At 38.6% G+C, this 22,687-nt stretch overlaps 1 protein-coding gene across 1 annotated transcript in view; it reads left to right on the top strand.

Annotated features, from left to right (window-relative positions):
* The window catches only part of FBN1 (fibrillin 1), a 239,475-nt gene that overhangs the window by 201,374 nt on the left and 15,414 nt on the right, over window positions 1-22,687 (top strand). The window contains exons 47-59 of the mRNA XM_008016692.3: window positions 554-670; window positions 1,893-2,021; window positions 2,666-2,785; window positions 5,498-5,623; window positions 9,768-9,917; window positions 10,295-10,360; window positions 10,605-10,721; window positions 13,253-13,372; window positions 14,981-15,103; window positions 17,371-17,502; window positions 19,732-19,857; window positions 20,430-20,636; window positions 22,356-22,481. Of these exons, the coding sequence (XP_008014883.2) occupies window positions 554-670; window positions 1,893-2,021; window positions 2,666-2,785; window positions 5,498-5,623; window positions 9,768-9,917; window positions 10,295-10,360; window positions 10,605-10,721; window positions 13,253-13,372; window positions 14,981-15,103; window positions 17,371-17,502; window positions 19,732-19,857; window positions 20,430-20,636; window positions 22,356-22,481 (1,659 nt within the window). The remainder of the gene's footprint in view (window positions 1-553; window positions 671-1,892; window positions 2,022-2,665; window positions 2,786-5,497; window positions 5,624-9,767; window positions 9,918-10,294; window positions 10,361-10,604; window positions 10,722-13,252; window positions 13,373-14,980; window positions 15,104-17,370; window positions 17,503-19,731; window positions 19,858-20,429; window positions 20,637-22,355; window positions 22,482-22,687) is intronic.

The following is a 22,687-nucleotide window of genomic DNA, read 5'->3' as shown; positions in this document are numbered from 1 at the left end:
GTCATCATTGGTGGAAGTTGTTCTATGTTTTTAGGGGTGTAGGGAAGAAGGAAAAGTTGTCTGAAATGACAGGTGAGCTAGAAAGCTGAGTTATTTTGTTGCTGATTGTGGGGTAATGCCAGGTGAGTCACTGCTTTTTGGTAAATTGGAGTGAGAATCCTGAAGGTTGAAGTTTGCCAAAGGTGGCAACACCTCAAGACCCAGATGCACACAGAGTTTTTTCCATTTTCAAGTGAAAATATTTGAGAAAAGTGGCAAGGGTGGAGAATTCTAGAAGTAAATAGAATAAAATAATTCTTGTTCAGGTCTCATGTCCTTAGCTTGCCTCCTTTCACTGGCCAGCCAAGGAAACAATTTATTCCCAAGGTTTAGAGCTCTGCCGCTGCCTGGTTTTTTGCAGGGATGACTGCTGCTGGAGCTGATACCAACATCAAGAAGTTCTCAGCCTATGGATGAGGCTTGGTGAACCCTAGAATGCTGTTTAGCCACTGTAACCATGTAACCACTTTTTCTACTTATAATTATGTTTCTTTATGGCCTTTCTTCCTACTAGATATAAATGAGTGTGAAAGAGATGCCTGTGGGAATGGAACTTGCCGGAACACAATCGGTTCCTTCAACTGCCGCTGCAATCATGGTTTCATCCTTTCTCACAACAATGACTGTATAGGTGCGTGTGCAAAATTGTGCATCAGCAAAGGAAGTCAGTTTTAGATGTGTTCTTTGTAATTAGCATCATTTCTGGTGTTCCAGCTGTCTTTTAAAATTCTGTGCTATCTTATGCATAACAGTTGCTTATGGGACTTGTCAAATACGGTGTGCTAATTCCACATCAAATATATTCCAGAAGTTCCCCTTATCTGTGAGGGATACATTCTGAGACCCCCAGCAGATGCCTGAAACCACAGATAGTACTGAACCCTCTATATACCATGTGTTTTCCTATACATACATACTTAGACTGAAGTTTAATTTATAAATTAGGCATGGTAAGAGATTAACACAATAACTAATAAAAAAATAGAACAATTGTAACAATATAATGTGATAAAAGTTATGTGACTGTACTTTCTTGTGTGCGTTCTCTCTCTCTCTCTCTCTCTCAAAATATTTTATTGTACTATACTCACCTGTTTTTGGGTAGCAGCTGACCTTGGATAACTGAATCCCCAGAAAGCAAAACCATAGATAAGGGGGAACCACTGTAACGATATCCATTACTTTTATTAAAATGCTCATTAGCAGCTATAATTTTTATGTCTATTTTGCTGTAATTTAAATAAATTTCAAAATAAATGGAATTAGATTAAGCTTAAAAAAGTTTAAATACACAAAAGTGATTCTTTGTACAGAAATTATATGATTCAGGAATATGAACCTTCTGGTCTAGACGTTTCACGTAGCCTCTCTTAAATAAATCATTGAATCTACAGGATCTCCCTTCTAAAACATACTCAACAAGAGTAATAAGCCAAGTTCTTTAAATTTTATTGTGCTATAGGCTAATTTAAATATTTCTAATTGCAAGAATATAAAATAATGTCCTCAGCTGAATTGTGTATTAGGATTTTATTTTTTAAATCAAAAAAATTTTAAATCTAAAATTTAAAAATAAAATCTAAAGGAAAATCAAGGAAAAACTGATAGGAAATTTGAATGTAAATTGTCAGTCTCTAATATAATAATGTAATCTTATTGTTAAATGTACATAGATGCTTAAAGCCAGTTCTGTTGTTGCATACTAGATCTTCATTGGAATTTCTTATTTGGCTAAGCCAGTAAAGGCCACTAAAATTCAGAAAAAAGTATTTTTTACTTCAAAAGTTTTGATTATTGCTGGGATTATGACATCTTTGGAATATATTAAAGGATTGTTGGGGGTTTTTCTGCAGATGTCGATGAATGTGCAAGTGGAAACGGGAACCTTTGCAGAAATGGCCAATGCATTAATACAGTGGGGTCTTTCCAGTGCCAGTGCAATGAAGGCTATGAGGTGGCTCCAGATGGGAGGACCTGTGTGGGTAAGTACAGGGCTTGGAAAGACCTGGAAAGAATGCTTCCAGAGACCACTCAAGGAATCGTGCAGTCTCTATTCTAATGCTGCTTTCTGGAAACCTGGAGGAAAAGTCAGAGTGGAATTATATTAATCCTCCCTATAAAGGCTTTGTTTTTATTTAAATATATATACATATACATATATGTGTATATATATATAAAATCACTTTTTCCCTTATTTTAAAAATTAAGCTATTGTATTCTCAGAGAATACTTAAACTGTTAAACAGCAAAATTGTTAAATTGCTCTGTAAGCAATTATGATTTCCCTTCTCAAATTTTTTTCCTTAAAGTACTTTCGTAGTAAGCTCTCATACCTTTTGAGTATCCTTAAAATCTTTATATACTCACTGACTTTTCACATGCTACAGTTTTCCAGAAATATTTAATCTGATGTAGGTAAAATAAAATATGGTTGTTATACTATACATTTTTGAAAGCTGATAAAGCTTATTTTTATTATCACTTATTTTTCTCCATGGTGGAATTTTATGAACTTTAATTTGCTTTGTGTATTTCTTTGATTTATTCTAGTTTTTTTGAATTTTAATTGTTTGTTGGAAGTTATGCCTGTGGGAACCTCTTCCTTATTTTTCCCTTTTCTTTGCAGATATCAATGAATGTCTTCTAGAACCCAGAAAATGTGCACCAGGTACCTGTCAAAACTTGGATGGGTCCTACAGATGCATTTGCCCACCTGGATACAGTCTTCAAGATGACAAGTGTGAAGGTAGGAAGGCTGTCAATGTTAGCAAATGAAGAGTGTCGGGTATCCACTGGACTTAGCAAAATGAGAGTTTTTGTGATGATGTCTTCATTTTGGAATACTTTATCAGAAACAAATCCAAGGGCGTAGGGTATGACATGGTCTCATCCTTCTGGCAAGACAAGAAGCACTAATTCTCATGCTAATCTCTAATGAAGTTATTTTGCTCTGTGCCTGTGACTGATCATATGATCCTGACTCTTTTCCACTGTGCTTTCATACGGTTGGTAGGAATGCTGTGTCCCCCTCCCAGTATTTCTCCATTACATTTTTTAAGTGGCTATTCTTTGCAGCTAAAAATAGCTCCTGATTCCAGTTAAAATCTTTAAATGACCACATTCAAGGTTGGATGAATGTGGTTATATTGTTTGTCTATTTTGTTTTTACCTACAGAGCAGTGGAAATGTGTTATTTGAAATAAATTCTCAGCACATTTTATAGTATTACATTCCTTTTCTTTTCTTTTCTTTTCTTTTTTTTTTTTAATGGAGACAGGATCTTAATCTGTCACCAGGTTGGAGTACAGTGGCATGAGCATAGCTCACTGTAAACTTGAACTCCTGGGCTCAAGTGATCATCCTGTCTCAGCTTCTGGAGTAGCTGGGACTACAGGCATGCACCACCATGCCTGGCTGATTTTGTAATTATTTGTAGAGATGGGGGCCTCCCTATGTTGCCAGGCTGGTCTCAAACTCCTGGCCTCAAATGATCCTCCTTCCTCAGCCTCCCAAGGGCCTTCCTTTAACCTCAACGAATATGTCATACCATTAAGTGAAGGACATTAATTGCTACAATTTCATAAATAAGTAGGGTTGAAAGGATTTTCAAGAAGTCACCTAGTTCATGCCCCTGACTTTAAACAGGTCTGCATCTAATCCTCAATGAGAATTTTCTCTACTTTTAATATCGTCAACTAGAAGTTTTATTATATATCCAATTTAAATAGCAATCAAGTAGTGATATTTAATATGGAAATGCCTTATTGAAATTGTCTAGATGCAAATTTTTTAAGCATGTTATTTTACTTTTATTAAAAATTGGCTTTATTTACTCTATTATCAATACATCAGTTCGCTAAAATGAACAGAATGAATATATATAGAAAGAAAAATGACTGCGCAATCAATGAATGTGCCCATTCTCCAATATTTGGCCCTATCCTAATAAGTTGGCATGTACAGGCTAATTTCTACCATAACAGAAATAGTCATAGTAATAATAATTAAAAACAACCCAAAACATTTGAGCATTTTCACAAAAGTCAATTTTTCTATTAAGAAAAGGTTGGATATAGGGGTGGAAGGAGTGTCAGAATGGAGTAATTCAATCAGCAATAGTAGCTCAGATTCATTAATAAACCACAGGGAACATAACACAGGTATAAATGCAACCCAATGACCTGGCAGGATGGAGAAGCTGATTTTGCATCGCACAGAAAGAGGATCACTTGGCATTGCACATGTCTAGAATATTTATTGTGTGGTATTTGCAGTATTAAGTCAAGATAATAAAGTTAATTTCTCAACTTTTCCTTAGTTGGGTCTCTTGAGAATAAAGTTGTATAATGCAAGTACATTTTGGTGTGGGTAGAAACCTTTGCACAAATGTGAAAATAAAGAGCCCAGGATATAAGGATATTTTGTCTTTTGTTTAAAAAAAGAGTATTCTCATAAAAGTAGCATGACTCAGAATTAAGACTTTGTTCACTAAAAATTCCTGCTGAAAGTCAGAAGGAAAGATAAGTGAGTTTGTTGGAATAGAGTGGGCATATTTTTCTATAGGTAATCATATGTTTTATTGACCAAACCAAGCCAATTTTGAAAGTAGAAAAGGCACTATTAAAAATAAAGTCAGGCCAACCGGCATAAGCTGGGGCTTCCCCGGGCAAACTAGGACATATGGTTATTCAAGCCATTCAAACTTCATATTGGCTACTCTTAACTACCCCTGTACAGGAACTAAGATGTGTAATATACTAAAGAAAACGTGCCACAGTTCTAAGTGTACTATTTCATCTATATGATGAAAGAAAAAGCCTGTACAAGAAAGGTATTTTTGTGTCTTTAGAAAGATTAACCCACAAATCAGTTAGGAGCCTCATCTTCTATGATATCATTAGTTAGCACTTCATAGGATTATACTTATTGTCATGAGTCTTAGTGTTCTTGTAAAATTCAGTTTTAGGGCTAGAACACGGAGTATTGGGAAAAGTTCTGTGGATGATTGGAGGGGAGTAAATTTGGTTCAAAGGCCTAGATCTCACATTGAGTGACTCACTATCAATGTGCTTAAAGTTTCAGCATTTCTGCTTCCTGAACAATGGTGCAATGTGACTCTATAGAGTTTCATGCTTCTTTCCTGGCCTAGGGTACTATGAAATTACTCTGACTTTTCTAGTTAGCCAAGCAGCTCAGTCTGAGTAAGAGATGTTTGTCACTGCACCCCTTAAAAGGCAGTTGCACATTCCATTTTTATATCAATAACTGTCAAAACTAATTTTTTTAAAGCCATGACAACCTAGAAGTCCAGTCCACAGCATTGTGGTACAGAAAAATACCTTTATTATTGTAAGAGTTTGGAAACTCAGCTGCCCTTTGTATGTCCACATTGTGTATTTGGTACCTGATGGTGTCTCCATCGTGTTCTGACTTTGTTTGACTCATGTGATTCTTTTAGATATTGATGAGTGTGTTGAAGAGCCAGAAATTTGTGCCCTGGGCACATGCAGTAACACTGAAGGCAGCTTCAAATGTCTGTGTCCAGAAGGGTTTTCCTTGTCCTCCAGTGGAAGAAGGTGCCAAGGTAAGTGTCTTTGAAAGCTTTGGGCTTTCATTGCTACATGTTTATTTATGGTGGTCTTATTTTTCAAACATGGCAAAGCTCTGTTTCTTTGTGAACAGGAAGATGGAGAGTTTTCGTTCACCCAGAGGTCTAATGATAACCATATGTCAGAAGGTTCATTTTCACTTTTAAGGTTAAAAACTCATCCATCAAGTTATGGTTGCTTATACGATTGTACTGACATTTAAACCTCTCTCCCACTAAAAACACAAATGCTGATAGGCCCGTCAGTGGGGAATCACCTTGAGCCACCAAAACAGCAAAGCCTGGGGGAAGTTGAGCTACATACATATCCCCTACATCTGAAGAGATCAGCTAAAAAATATGGGTCCAAAGTTAGACTGGAAAATGAAAAACTGCACATTAACCCGTCTGCCCCTGCAATATAGTACCCATCCCTTATATCACAAATTCTCCAAGAAAACAAAAATAAATGTAAACTGACCAGGATTCTTGCTGGGCCATTGTTCATTTTTAGGAATAATACTTGTCAACTATTTCAGTAAAGACTTTCAAGGGTTTGCCAACAACTTTCAAATTTTAAACAAAAATCAAAAGGATCCTGAACTTCGGCATAACACAGCATGTGCTTAAGTCCCAGAAAACTGTTTAGACTTCTCTAAACAATACAATTGTGTATGGCTGTCTACATACACAGACTAGTTTCATGAAACAAACATGTATTTCTTTTTTTTCCACTTGTATCTTTTGTTGTTTGGTTGTTATTGTTGTTTTGGTGTTGAGTTGGGTTTTTTTTTGGTTGTTGGGTGTTTTTTTTTTTTTTTTTTTTTTGCATGGTTTTTTGGTTTTGCTTCCATATTACCAAACATGGAAGAGGCACTGGATATCATTTAAGATTCAAAAAATTGAATTTGGGGGTCCCAGCCCTGCCATATTTAGTGTAGAACAAGTCATTTAATCTTTTGAAAGCTGAATTTCCTCATTTTAAACAACAATAATATCTGCCCAACCAGCCTTACTGGATATGTGACAAAGCTTTGTTAGTTTCTGAGTCCTTTGTTGACTCTTATTGTTATTCTAATGATCTGATTAAGTTTTTACTTTTCAACTAGTTATTTGGGAAGTAAGAAGGAGAGTGTTGAGAATTCTCTAGTTGCTTTCAGCTTGTTGGTAGTTGTCAGTGGTCTGTGTGGATTTCAGGGTGGAGCTTAATTCGAACAGATATTCTGCATGGTACAGACCAGCCAGATAAATTCTAACTCCTACTCCCTTGTTTTTGTGTGCCTTTGGCTTGGCCTGAATTTGGAAAGAAAGCAGTGAGAAACCAGGTGTGAATCTGCCGATGTGGCAGGCCAGAGGAAACTCCTAGGCTATTAATTCAATTTGCACTGGCCCATCACAGAGCAAGCTAACGCTGCAGGAAGAATCTGCCCAGCTGTGAGCAGCCCTGCCACATGCTCAGCTCCAGGAGGCAGAGCCAGAACTGAGGAATGCAAGCAGGGAAAGTGACTTTTGTAGTTCTGATGAAATTTCGAGGTCATTAAGGGCTCTTTGCAGATGGACTGGTAAACAGGCATCCCATCGAGTCCTAAAGTATGTGGGTGAGCACAGCTCTCTTCCCCAACTCAAGGCACCCTTGATTAATAAGCCAATTCTAGAGAATCACCACAAGCTAGAGTAAATCTCCTACAGAGCACAGATTTTGCTGGAGCCAGGAAATTGAGAGCTGGGTTTTTCTTGTAAGATGACAAATTAGAAGTCAGACTTCTATTGCCCATGAAATGAGAAAATTCCACAGAACCGTGGATAATGTTTTTTACAAAGCGAATGCCATGGGACTCAGGTGGACAGAGCCTGGCACTAAAGACCACAGGTGTAAATGAGCCACTCCTACTTGCAAAGTTCAACGAAGGGAATTTGCCACTTAGGCTGACTCAAAACTTCATGCATTGGAGTCTCTGTCTAATGCCAAGATTTTTTTTTTTTTCTCGGAGTGGAGTGGTGTAGGGGAGATAGAGCTGGGGTCTGGGACGAGGTCAGCTATTAAAGGAAAAAAGAATGAGAATTTTAACACACTAATATTTCAACATACATATTTAAAGAAACACTACAAACTGGAAGACAAAGCAGAGAATTAAGTTTTCATGTATTTGTTGAGACATTTTTGTGAGTTGTCACTGAATTATATCTAAAGGTAGTTGGAGGCATAAATAATAAAAACAAGACTGATAAACACAAAACATTATATGTCACAAAGAACTTGAAGAATAAAAGAGATCAAAAGTGTTCTCCAAGAAACGAGAATTTGTTCAATCTTGAAGTTTCTCAGCAGAGCAAACATTTGGGTGGCAGACATGCCGCAGGACTGACTTTTATTGCTCTTGACCTTCAGAAGGATAATTCATTGAAAGGTGCTTGCCAGGTCCTACCCACAACAGATGGGGAAGTGGAATAGAAATTAGAGAGATGGGCCGAGCGTGGTGGCTCACGCCCATAATCCCAGCACTTTGGGAGGCCAAGGCGGGTGAATCACGAGGTCAGGAGATCGAGACCATCCTGGCTAACACGGTGAAACCCCATCTCTACTAAAAATATAAAAAATTAGCCAGGCGAGGTGGCGGGTGCCTGTAGTCCCAGCTCGGGAGGCTGAGGCAGGAGAATGGCATGAACCCGGGAGGCAGAGCTTGCAGTGAGCCGAGATAGTGTCACTGCAGTCCAGCCTGGGCGAAAGAGCGAGACTTCTGCCTCAAAAAAAAAAAAAAAAAAAAAAAAAGAAATTAGAGAGATGATTTATCTAGATGAGTTGGTAGCCATGAAAGGTTGAGCGAGTTTATTGGGGAGGCTACCTGAATTTGATTTACGTAACTTGGTAAATATAATAGATAGACGGATAGATAGAAACTTTAATTCATGAAAACTTTTCCTTTATCTCTGGCAACTCTGTTATTCCTACATTGTCTTCTTTATCATGAAATAAAAGCTGGTAAAACTGTTTTATCAGAAGTGCTTAGGTGGTTATGATAGTATCCTTCCTGGGATTGAAAAAACAGTGATGGAAGTGAATGAAAAAGGCAAAGGTGGTCAGATATAAAGAAAGAATAGTACAATATGGGTATGAAAGCATTTCTTTTAAACCTGCAGATTGTGGCCTCTGTGTAATGAGAGGAGTTTTGCAAGGCTTTGAGAAGTCAAGTTTGAGGGAAAACACAGTCCATACCCCTGGTTGAGCTCACTTTTTGGAGTCAATGTGTTCTATAAGAAATGGAAAGGCCCGTTTCCAAAATTATGTCAGCAGTGTTAGAGAATTTTATAGGAAGTAGATCCCGTCTTCTTTGTTGGAGTCATCAAGCAGTAATCGATATTGAAATATATTCCTTCAAGGAAAGACTATTCTGTTCCCACCCACCCACAGCCCTGCCCTCCTCTTCCTTCCCTCTCTGTGTTGAACTAAACAAGCTTATTTTAAAAATTTAACACTGACACAGCTCTGCATGTGTGTGTGTGTGTAAAATCTACAAAAAGCCCTACTTGCGTTTTGTAGCCAGCATCTCCAGGAGTATCTGCTTCAGTGACCAACCCTTGTGTTGTGTTTTTACCCATCTACAAAGTTGCCACTTCTGTATTTGTTCTGTGCCTGTGATCTCGGATTTTATTTTGGTTCCAGAGTTTAGGGTACACAGAATAAACAACAAAGTGTGATGTCACAGTAAATATTAGAACTAAGAGGGTTCTCTTTCTCTAGCGTGCTCACTAAACATGATATTGCAAGCAGAGCTGTCAATGAAGGACTCTTGTGAATGATTCCATCTGTGGATTTTCCAATCCTGAAGTCACTGACAGATGTCAATTTTGAAAACTGTCAGTTTGGGATTTTACTGGATTCACATCAGGTTACTTTGAAATAGTGACTAAAATGAGAAGTAATAAATTTAAGGTCACAGAGTTGTTCATCAGATCTCACTATACAAAAGATATCCATGACTGTAACAGTCTCAGCTTGGTTACTGTTAGAATCACATAAGGAGTATTGCTGTGGTCCTGAGAGGAGAACATATATAACATAGTGGATTGTTCTTTATTCACTATCGTGCAGTAAGGACTCAGTAGAAAAGCAACTGAAGAGTGTCATAAATTTATGCTGCAGATTTGCGAATGAGCTACTGTTACGCGAAGTTTGAAGGGGGAAAGTGTTCATCACCCAAATCCAGAAATCACTCCAAGCAGGAATGCTGCTGTGCCTTGAAGGGAGAAGGCTGGGGAGACCCCTGCGAGCTGTGCCCCACGGAACCTGATGGTATGTCTGTCATCTGCATTTCTCTTTGGGCCATGCAGGGTGCAGACTGGCCATGATGTAAGTAAGACTGTAGGCCTTAAAGACAGTAACACAACGTAATTTAATTGTAAGTCTAATTAGAATGTTCATTAAAAATTATGTTATCTCAGGACCTCGGTAGTTATTTTCTTTTTAATTATGTCATGAATCACAGATGCCCAAGGAGTAGGCACAACATCTTAGGGAGTCTCGTTAACTTCCTCTGGTTTCTGGGCTTGTTTTGTCCATCATTTATCAATATGCACAGCATGTGGCAATTTGGCTACCTCAAAATGCTTGTGGAGAAACTTGTAACGAATTGCTATTGTTCTATCTATTAATGAGTGTCTCCGCCACAGAGGCCTTCCGCCAGATCTGTCCTTATGGAAGTGGGATCATCGTGGGACCTGATGATTCAGCAGTTGGTTAGTTGCCTGTGCTGGATTCTCAGCATTTCTCAGTATTCTCAATCAGCTTCTTCTCTAGTTATTCTTATTTCTCTCCATCTATCTTGGAAAATTAAGTGCTACTTTTTTGTCACTTCATTTAGACAGCAATTATATCATTGCATTATTGATAATCTATTGATTAAACACTGAAATGATCATAATTTGTCTTCATGTTTAAAAAAAATACCTTGTTATTCACTATTTTTTTCTCTTGCTTAAGATATGGACGAATGCAAAGAACCCGATGTCTGTAAACATGGACAGTGCATCAATACAGATGGCTCCTATCGCTGCGAGTGTCCCTTTGGTTATATTCTAGCAGGGAACGAATGTGTGGGTGAGTAATAAGTTTTCTTCCATTGGAATTTTACAAATTAAAGATTAGGCTATACAGTATTCACTGTATATCCATGAATATAGGTACCAAGATGGCACTGAAATAAGTTGTTTTGTTTTGTTTTGTTTTGTTTTTATTTTTTTGAGACAGAGTCTCGCTCTGTCACCCAGGCTGGAGTGCAGAGGTGCGATCTCAGTTCACTGCAAGCTCCGCCTCCCTGGTTCACGCCATTCTCCTGCCTCAGTCTCCCGAGTAGCTGGGACTGCAGGCACCCGCCACCACGCCTGGCTAATTTTTTTTTTTTTTTTTTGTATTTTTAGTAGAGATGGGGTTTCACTGTGTTAGCCAGGAAGGCCTCAATCTCCTGACCTCGTGATCTGCCTGCCTCGGCCTCCCAAAGTGCTGGGATTATAGGCGTGAGCCACCGTGCCCGGCCTGAAATAAGTTTTATCTATCCACTCATGTATCATTCATTTAGAATACTAGTGAGTCACCGTCAGGTCCCAGGCACTGTGCTAGGCTCTGGAGCTGCAACACTGAACCAAGAAGACAAGTTCCTTCCTTGCATGGACCTTACAGCCTAATGGTGAAGGCAGACACTGGACATATCAGAAGAGATACCAGAAAGGACAACATCATAATGAAAGTCTTTGTGAAATTTTTAAAAAATTGTTAATGGTCGTAATCTTATTCCATTATCAAATAAAAATTTTATCTAGATTCTTTTACATTTAGTAAGATGAAAGGCTATATAACCAGTATACAATCTTTTTGTTGTAACCCTGTTTTTAAAATGTCAAATGATGGCTCCTCTGGCTGGCCTTTGACCCTTAATCAACACTAACTCTAACTTAAATCCAAGTATCGTATTTAGTTATCTAAGAATTCCAAAGCAATTCAATATAACATAATTAATACTAGCATAAATGCTGAGAGTTTGTCTGTGTGAATTAGAAAGTACTTTTTTTGTACAAGAAATCAGGTTATGTAGATTTCAGCTCCAGCTATGGCTGTGGGAGTTTAAGCAAGTCTTTAAGCTTTTCTAGGCCTTAGAATGTAATATTATGCAAGTAAATAACATTTCTAATTACCTTTGCAGCTCTAAAGATCAATGGTATTGGGATTTTTATTAACTTGAAAGAGAATATTCTTGACAGTGCAATGTGATTGAATGTTTTCTTTCAATCACAGTGAAATGTAGTAGAACAAAATGATTGAATGTAGTAGAACAAAATGATTGAATGTAGTAGAACAAAAGCAAATATTTCAGTGTTTTCTCCTCAGAATCTTCAGTTAGTGCTAATATGTGCATATGAAATGACCCTCTTCGCCTTGGAACTCCCCACTGTAGCCTCTTGCCTTCACTTTTGACTTAAGAACCTCAGCACAAGATACAACCATTGACAAGAGCCATTACTCTTCTGTGCCTTAGATAGCTAGAATATCAATGTTATTTCTTAAAATTATTTCTTTCCCAAGGGGAGATATTCTCCCCTAAGGGATGTGCCAGAATAAGAACGGTGAGTATTCTAGGTGGATGGATTAGAAAGCATACGCACACACACACATACACATATTTTAGGTCTCTTTGGTAAGATTTGTTCTCTCCGCCTGTGTTTTAGAGCGATCATAACCTAAACATATTTTTTCCTAGCCTTTCCTCTGCTTAATGTAAACCATCTGGTTTCAACAGAATCAACAAAATCTACTTAAATCTTGATTTTATTCGATGTATTAATTTTACTTAACCTCTGGTCTTTTATTTTACGTAAGTTTAGTCTTTTATTTTATATCTGGCAAAAATCCATCATGTTTAAGGCTTCTTGGGGAATGATGTAATATAAAGCCAAACTGGGGATGTTATTTCTAGCTTTAAACAAGCAGAAACTTTTGACGGGTGATAGGGCCTTTTTTTTTTTTTTTTAACCCTTAGAGCATCTACTCCAAGTAGAAGATTTAGTTTATAATGTGGGAGGCTGGAGAAACTCATGGAGAAGAGCACTGTAAGGGCTAGATGTCCAAGCACTGTCATTCTCACTGTCACTGTCACTGCCACTGAGCAAGTCGAATTTCACGGCTATAAACCTGAGATAATAAGACATGCATATTCCTTTTTTGCAAGAACAGAATGAGAATTAAACATTACAGATCAGGCTGTGCATGGTAGCTCACACCTTTAATCCTAGCACTTTGGGACGCCGAGGTGGGTGAATTGCTTGAGGTCAAGAGTTCAAGACTAGCCTGGCCAACATGGTGAAACCCTATCTCTACTAAAAATACAAAAATTACCTGGGCATGGTGGTGTGCACCTATAATTCCAGCTACTCAGGAGGCTGAGGCATGAGAATCATTTGACCTGAGAGGCAGAGGTTGCATGAGCTGAAATCACACCACAGCACTCCAGCCTGGATGAGAAAGTGAGACTCTGTCTCCAAAAAAAAAAAAAAAAATTACAGTTTAAAATCCTCTGATAGAATAAAAGGTATTATCTCAATTCATCATGTTTTGCACACATTCCTGGTTTCTTGCAGATACTGATGAATGTTCTGTCGGCAATCCTTGTGGAAATGGAACCTGCAAGAATGTGATTGGAGGTTTTGAATGCACCTGTGAGGAGGGATTTGAGCCCGGTCCAATGATGACATGTGAAGGTACATCTCTTAAACAGAGAACAGTTGATTACATGTACTGATCATGGGAACAGTTGGTTTATTACAAGTCTTAATATTAAATACAACTCAGGGTGTATATAATAAAGATCATCTAGGCCTGATGGGCCATTTGATCATTCTTCTTTTGTGGCCTTTTCTCTGTAGGGAGAGAGAGATATCCAAGAAAGCTACAGTTGTGTGCTCATGGCACATCTACACTGTATGTCACAGAGAGTTCTCGTTGGTGTCTCCCTACTACTTGTATTTAGATGCTCCCGCGTTGTTTAATACCTTCTTTCTTACTCTCACTTTCTCCTTCTTTCTGTTTGTCTCTCATGCTCCCTTTCTTTTTCTTTTCTCTTTTTCTCTACTTTTCTGCTTCTAGAAGCACTGCACACTAAGATACCCACCAGCATCCTGTAGCCATTTGGAAGCAATCACAGCAAAAGTGGTTGCCTATAATATATAAGTGTCTGAAAAGTGTCCATCCGTAAGCCTGGTGGAATGTATGAAAAGAAGGAAAGGGAGGGAGTGTCTAGAGCAGTGGCTCTCAAAGGATGGTTCCCAAGAGCAGCTGTATCAGCATCACCTGTGCACTTATTAGAAATGAACATTGTCAGTCCTCATCCAAGACCTCCTAAATCAGAAACTCAGAGAATGGGATGGAGCCCAGCAGCCCTCTAGGTGATCTGATACGCTCTCAAGTAGGGACTCACTGGCCTAAGGAAAGAATGAAGGAGAGGTGAAGGCAGAGAATAAAGTTGGTAGCAAAGAGAGCTTTCATCAGATATGATCCATCAATGCCCATTGTCAGAGTTGTGGTAAATCTTTAAAGGTTGTAACTAAGTCATGATCTGGGCTCTCACTCATGTTCTTAGTCAGCACTGGCCTTGGTGAGCAACATGATAGTTGAGATGGTCTATTTTAATCCTGCTTTTCCAAAACACATTCTGATGGTTCCAAACTCTGCAGTCTGCAGAAATCACTCTTTTTCCATTAATGGTAAACTCATTCCCATCTATTTAAGGTTTAAACATGGGCATCTGTGTAAACTGAGTGTCTCTGTCAGTATAAAGTGATCTGGAACACTATTTGTTTGGGCAGAAGAATCGCTGTTATTTCACAGGAGCCTCTTTGTATGGAGAAAGAGAGGTGGTTAACAATATTGGATGAGTTGGCTTCTGTGCTGACCACAATTGTTTTGGCGGAATGGGGCAAAACTGATTCCCACGCCATGTAACTGTAGGGAGTGACAAATGGTCAACCTGAGCCTTCAAAGCCAGAATTTCAGAAAAGCCCCTCATATGTTGAGTGGCCTGTAATTTCCCATCCACCTAAATAATCATTAATAATTATACCAGGACAACAAACATAAACTGGGACTGTTCTGGGAGAATCGGGAATGGAGAGTCACACTACTTATACCAAATATAAAATAATCAACCCATTTTATAATTTCCTGGAAATGGGAGACCACTTGATCCATCCATGTTTATGACAAGGAAGCATTGCAACTTTTGGTAAAAGTTTTAGAGTTTTCGTTCAATTGGTAGGTTCCCTTTTGTTGCTGTCCATGATCCCTTCTTTTCTTACTCTCCTCTGCTGCAGATATAAATGAATGTGCCCAGAATCCTCTGCTCTGTGCCTTCCGATGTGTGAACACTTACGGGTCATATGAATGTAAATGTCCCGTGGGATATGTGCTCAGAGAAGACCGTAGGATGTGCAGAGGTGAGTCATCGTGTTCAAGGTCATCTAAGCCAGGAAGCTCTAACTCTATCTGTGAGGGGAGATGTCCCTCAAAGCTTCCATTAGTAGGGGAGGGCTGGGAATTGGGGAATATAAATAGTCCATGGACAATACGGGGGTTGTCACTGCCACGTTTCCCCCAAAATTGTAGCTGGAAGCATCGTCAAGCCAAGTCGAGGACTGCACTGCAGATCCTCTATTACGTCTCACTGTGCATTGCATGCTCACAACATGCCAGTATTTCTACAAGATGTGGGAATATAAAGAAAAAGACATTTCCCCACATTCAAAAGACCCAATATGAAGAGATTGAGGCAGATATAAATAAGTTCTCATAATACAGTGTAATAAATGCTATGGTGGTTATATATACAAAATGCTCTGAGAACACCAAAGGATATTCTATTTCAAGAATGGGGTAACACGTGGAATCTACTTTAGCTAAACCATCTCCATTAAAAATACCTCCTGAACACCTGCAATTTCCTAAGCACTAAACTAGGCTCTACTTCACAAACTTCAGTAATCATTGAGTTTGCTTGTGAAGAGCTCTGATTTGCTTCTACCAAGATCTTAAATGAACAGACACCTGTTCTCTCAAGATGGCATAAATATAATTTTGCGTAAGGGTGGGGAAATTTCCTAAATGCAAAGTCCTAATAATATGCAGAATAAATTTCAAATGTCTCAGCTCAGAGCATGTAAAAGGGAAAGATAAAAAAGAAAGAAGTGCAATAGGACAGAAAGTAAAGACTGAGGAAGGCCCAACCAAGTCCAGAAGAGGAAATGAAGGAGGGAAGAACCAGTGTAGAATAAGATATTTTAGATGTTTGGCTTTTCATTAAAGTATAAAAACCATATATATATATATATGTTTATATATAAATCTGGGGTCTGTGTTTATATATATAACCTGGGCTCTGTGTTCTTGTGACACTGTGTTCTTGGCGAGACCCATTTTGTTCTATATATAAACATATATAGATATATGGTTTTTATATTTTAATGAACATATGTTTATATGTATGTATATAAAATAGTCATTCTACTATTGTATCCTATTTATTAATATTATCATATAAAAATAATGTCATATTGGCCAGGCGCAGTGGCTCATGACTGTAATCCCAGCACTTTGGGATGCCAAGGTGGGTGGATCACCTGAGGTCAGGAGTTCGAGACCAGCCTGGCCAACATAGTGAAACCCCATCTCTACTAAAAATGTAAAAATTAGCTCAGCATAGTGGCTCATTCTTGTAATCTCAGCTCCTCGGGAGGCTGAGGCAGAAGAATCACTTGAACCCGGGAAGTGGAGGTTGCAGTGAGCTGAGATCATGCCACTGTACTCCAGTCTGGATGATGGAGTGAGATTCCATCTCAAAAAAAATATCATATTATAATATATTGTGTTATTATTATAATTATTGCATAATGTAAGCTTTAGTTTGTTACTCTATTATAATCCATTATGGTTATAGTACTGTTATTATAATTATTGCATTATCATATATTGTGATTATAATGCTATTATAATTATTGTTATATTAAGATATATCCATTATAGTTACATGAGGCCCTTTTAGTTCAATTAGTCAACAAGAATTAGAAATCATGCCTCAACAAAGGAGTATAAAACATAAAGAAAGGGACAGCCAGGCGTGATGGCTCATGCCTGTAATCCCAGCACTTTGGAAGGCCAAGGTGGGTGGATCACTTGAGGCCAGGAGTTTGAGACCATCCTGGACAACATGGTGAAACCCCGTTTCTACTAAAATACAAAAAAATTTAGCTGGGCATGGTGGTGCATGCCTGTATAATCCCAGATACTCGGGAGGCTGAGGCATGAGAATCACTTGAACCTGGGAGGTAGAGGTTGAAGTGAGCTGAGATCGGGCCACTGCACTCCAGCCTGGGCAACAGAGAGACTCTTTCAAAAACATAAATAAATAAAAATAAAAATAAATAAAAAATAAAGGAAGAGGAAGGGAGAAAATACATGCTTAGAATCATGCTTCTTGAAGAGGTTGTCAGTTGATTAGGGAGCAATTTCTTCAAGTTCAAAAGTGGTTAGAAGATTCCTTTCCATTCTTTAGAGATCATACTTAACACAGCAGAAGGAAATACAGCCAATACTGAAATAACACAGATGAAAATTGGTTACTTACTAACATTTTCTGTTTAAAAGTCAGGTAATTAAGGCAGATATATGCATTTTCTTTGTCAAATCTGTGATCGTACATTTTTTACAGACGAGGATGAGTGTGAAGAGGGAAAACATGACTGTACTGAAAAACAAATGGAATGCAAGAACCTCATTGGCACATACATGTGCATCTGTGGACCCGGGTATCAGCGGCGACCTGACGGAGAAGGCTGTGTAGGTAAGAGGATCCCTGTGGAAGGAGCTTTGAGTGCATCAGAAGTGACAGTGGACAGAAGGAACCTGGGCTCTATGTTCTCGTGACACTGTGTTCTTGGTGAGACCCATTTTGTTCTCTTACCTTATGTCAAGACTCTCCATGGTGGTGCCCTTGCCTCGTGATCATTTGTGAATTCCAAGAGCACTGTCATTGTCCCTCTGAGCTGGCCTTTCTCTACTTTCTTAACCCATTTGCTGCCAGGATTTGAACAGCCTGCCTTTTCTCTATTCTCCTCCTTTACTTTCCGTACTCTTTTGTTGATTTGGGGGTCAATTCTCCCCATCACATTGGAATGCCTCCCTATTAACTTAACTTTGCTACCGGTGCCCTGACATTGAATACAAATGCCAGGTACCTCTGAATCAGGAATCTCTCGAAACCGTTGGGATCTACCTCCAGAAAATCTGGTCTTGTCGAGAGTAGCATCCAGGCACTGGTATTTTTTTAAAGCTCCTCAGCTGATTCTAATATGGATCCAACATTGAGAACTTCAGCTTTAGACCAGGAGTCGGCAAACTACTAGAGCCTACAGACCAATTCCAGCCTGCCAGCCCACTGTGTGTTTTTATAAATAAAGTTTTATTAAACATAGATATAACCATTCATTTGCATATTGTCCATGGCTACTTTCATGCCACAATGGCAGAGCCAAGTGGTTGCAGCAGAGACCATATGACCCACAAAGCCTAAAATATTTCCTATTTGACCCTAACAAAACGTTTCCTGACCTCTGCTTAGATAATAATTACAGGAGAAAATTATTAAAACCTTCTCACATGCATTCTCTTTCTTTTAAAAAATAAATGGTGTTATAAAGATATATTTTATGTTGTTATTCAAGAAGATTAAGAATTCCATTGCCCTTTTGCTCTGTACAATACAGACTGAAGCAGTAATTAAAGAACAGACTCTAAAAGCACAGAAAAAGAAAATATGTAGATTAATTGTCACACACTGGATCCTCCTGGATCAGTAATTCTCAACCTCAGCTGCACTTTGGAATCACCTGGGGAGCTCAAGTCCAACCTCAGATATTCTGATTGAATTGGTCTGGGGGTGGCTTGGGCATTGGGGTTTTGAACCTGTTTTAACACTGTTCTGGATGTCACCTTCCAACTTTCTGTCATTCCTAGTGAGAGCTCCATCTGAGGGACCCCGAACTATTCTCAAAGGAAGGGAAGCACCTCAGCAAATTATTTTTGATCTTTCTAAATAATCATCAGATAATTCTAAGAATCTGTAGATATTTTAATGTTTTTTTAAACCTGGGAAACTGAATTGTAGTTTATGATTTCTTAATAATATTGTTGACATATTACAATAACACAACCTATATTGAAGATATAATCTAGATTGATCTCAAGATTAATCTAGACAAACTCCCGCAGATCAGTGTTGACCATTATAGACATTATTCTAATATGTATTAAAATATTTATTTCATATGCTGATATTCACATTTTTCCCTCCTTCACTTGAAATAACCTTTTGAGAGTCCTTTTTGTGTCCAAATATGAAAAGATTCAAATTTTACGAAATGAAAAATGTAAGTGGGCATAAAATGCCACCATCTATGTTTAAGTATATAAAATGCTATCAGTTATGCTTTTAAAAGATCAGAAGTACACAAACACATACGTACATTATGTATGTATTTGCTTTTATATGCATAATCCAGCTCTGGAAGGATACATTAGAAATTGGCCCCAGAATTGGTTGCTTTTCAGGAGAAGAGTTTGGTGTCTGGGAAATAGGGAATGAAAGGGGTACCTTTGCTGAATCCCCTTTTGTACCTTTTTAATTTTGAACCCTGTGAAGAGATAAGCTATTTACAAACTATATAGGAAAGAAGGAAGAAAATCTATTCTATGAAAGATTCAGATGGCACTTTCTGTTTTCAGTCCTTCAATGGAACCAAACAGTTAAGAATGAATGAAGTCCCTTTCATGCCTTATAAATTTTGAGCCATGTGAACAGATCAGTGATTCAAAAGCTAAGTTAAGAAGGAAAGATGAGAGAGAGGGAAGGAAGGTGAGAGGGAGGGAAGGGAGGAAGGAAGGAAGGAAAGAAAAAGGAACAAAGGGAAGGAAGGAGGGAGGGAGGAAGGAAGGAACCAAGGAAGGAACTCCATCCTCTATAAAATAGTCAGATGACTCGTCTTGTTTTTGGTCCTTCAATAAAATCAAACAGATGAGAATGAATGTCAAACGAAGCCAGGGATCTGTGAGAATGGGCGCTGCCTCAACACCCGTGGGAGCTACACCTGCGAGTGTAATGACGGGTTTACCGCCAGCCCCAACCAGGACGAGTGCCTCGGTGAGTACAGTTGGCAGCGTGCTTTCCTAAGCTCAGCCTCCACACTGGGCTGCCGGAAACCCAGACCTCTTATGTGAAATACAAGAAAATGTCAAAATCTGAGGAAGGATAAAAAATGTTCATATTTTGGAGATGCTGTAGTGACTGTGATTGTCCATTGGGCTTAGCACCACCCTGCAGCTAAATTCCTCCTTTGCTAATTGGATCCTGAATCACTTGTTTGGAATTTCTTGGCTGCCTTTGAAGCCCTTGGTGATCCGGATCCACTTCCGTATGTTTCTCTGCCCCTCTCTCTGTAAGCATGGCTATTCCCCTGTATTTCTGGGAGCAGAGAGAGTTATGAGCTTGTCTAGGTCAATGTCTTTCTGCCTACTCACTGAATGTCTTATTTGTTTCCCTCAGACGTCATCCTTTCTCTTTTACTGCTGTCTCCAGCTTTCCCCTCTTGCTTCTTCTCACCCAGGGTAAAGTGTTACATCCTTTTTTGGTTTTTATATCTGACCAAATTGTTAATACCTTGTTTGCTCTTAAAATTTCCTGACCTCCCCTTGGCCATATAATGTCCCTTCCAGACAATCGGGAAGGGTACTGCTTCACAGAGGTGCTACAAAACCTGTGTCAGATCGGCTCCAGCAACAGGAACCCTGTCACCAAATCTGAATGCTGCTGTGATGGAGGGAGAGGCTGGGGTCCCCACTGTGAGATCTGCCCCTTCCAGGGGACTGTGGCTTTCAAGAAACTCTGTCCCCATGGCCGAGGATTCATGACCAACGGAGCAGGTACTTCATTTATAGTCCAAAAATACTTGCAGGGAATCCGTTTGTTTTCTGTGTGAAAAACAGATGAAAATACAGAATCTGCAATATGTGGCTAGGTTGAGTTGCACAGCTGAGGCCAACAAAAATTCTTCATTTTGGAGTTTTAGACATTTGAGGTCATGCTGCCAAAGGGGCCTTGGTCCACTTGATCAAGCCGTGTGTGCTGAGGACTCTCCCTCCGCATTCCAGCAAGCCTTCAACTTTTTCAACGGAAGTTTACTATAAGTCAATTGGCTACTCGGAATATAATTTTTTAAGTTTTTTGATGAACTTTGAAATAAATGATTACTAAAGGCCCAAAACAGTCCACCAAGATGTGGAACTCCTAAAACTGGCCAAACTATGTTGCATAAAAGAAGTATAAATCATGCTGATATCCTGGCAATTAAACACGATTGCATCTGGAAAAGCACAAGCTCCTTAACTGAAGCAGGATAAGGAGAATGTTAGAGTGTCTAAGGCAACTCTAGAGATTTCTAGGCCTGTCACTAATATGATTCCTGTGTTTATCAACTGTAACTACATTGGTTTTTAGTTCATAAAAGGACTGAGAAAAGGTGAGAGCTTTTTTGAGCTTCTTGGGAGGGAATTGGAAGTGAAAGGGGAAGAAGGAGGTTAGGAAGGATTTGTGTTTATATGAGAAAGATGTAGCTGAAGGCAGAATAACGAAACTGGAGGTGATTTAAAAAAAAAAAAAAAAAAAAAAAAACAGACCTAGAAAGATAAGATGGAGTGACCAAAAGGAATTTATGATTCTTTGGAGGATATAGCAATAAGATGGTCAAAAAAAACCTCATTTCTAGAGACCAATAAGAGTATGCTAAATTGCACTTCAGAGTAGACTTGTAAAGGTCAGATACACCCAGCTGTTGGTATAGAATGGTTATTTGGCAGTCAAGGGCTGCAAACCCACGTGGAAAGTGCTTGTATTGGCACTTCGCCAACCAGTAAGGCGGTAAATGGGTCGAGATATGGAGGACAGTGGCTTTAATGTTCAACAGTGCATGTTGACCTAATCGTTCTCTCTGTGGTAGAGCCATGAGTAAGGGTCTCCCTTCCTTAGCAGGTTGCAAAAACCCAGCACTGTCATCCACCTCAGAGCCCTGGTTAGTTTTCTCCCTCATCAGAGGACAGAAGTTCATCTCATTTCCCCAATATTATGTAATTTGAACTTTTTCAGGATTAACCACAAATACAACAAAAATAATGTTAAAAAAAGAAAGAAAGAAACCTTACTTCTTATTTTGAGCATGCAATATTAGGGGGGAAATGGGGTTTCCTCATCAAAAGGATCTGCTTCTGTGATTCATTTATGAGATATCAGCAGGAGGCAAGCTCAATGGCATGAGATGACACAAAAAGCCAAATATGTCTATATGCACTGGCTGTTCTATGGACCCAGAAGAGAAAAATACACATTTGGAAGACCAATTGTTTTTAAAGTTTTTCTGTAGCTGAATTATTTTATCAATTATAGTCTAATGAAGTTAATTGTTTGCCTTTTGATATAGCTACTGTTACATATTAAATTTATGCTGTCATCTTTACTGGTTTAATTTCTTAGGCCCAAAATATAGTAAGACAATTTATTAGTATGTACACTGAAGTGACCCCCTGCATATTAATGTTGTCAATTTTATGATATATTGCTTATCTTAATTTATATTTGTTAAATTACAGATATCGATGAATGCAAGGTTATTCATGATGTTTGCCGAAATGGGGAGTGTGTCAATGACAGAGGATCGTATCATTGCATTTGTAAAACTGGGTACACTCCAGATATAACTGGGACTTCCTGTGTAGGTAAGTGTCTATTTCTGATGGCTTATCCTCAAGTGGAAATTTTAGATTATGGGGGAAAAAAAAAAACCCAAAGCTAAAAATCTAAAAAGTCTATGCAGTTTCATAGGAAAGCATAGGACAATCATCCAAGTCTACACAGAGTTTACTTTTTCTTTCCCCAAAACTAAAATTCTTTGTTAGACCCTGTGGAAATTGAGCATGTAGAC

This window comes from Chlorocebus sabaeus, chromosome 26 (genome assembly GCF_047675955.1).
Source record: "Chlorocebus sabaeus isolate Y175 chromosome 26, mChlSab1.0.hap1, whole genome shotgun sequence".
Taxonomy (NCBI): Eukaryota; Metazoa; Chordata; class Mammalia; order Primates; family Cercopithecidae; genus Chlorocebus; species Chlorocebus sabaeus.
Note: the sequence above shows the minus strand (reverse complement) of the source record. Positions and strands in the feature narration are given on the sequence as shown.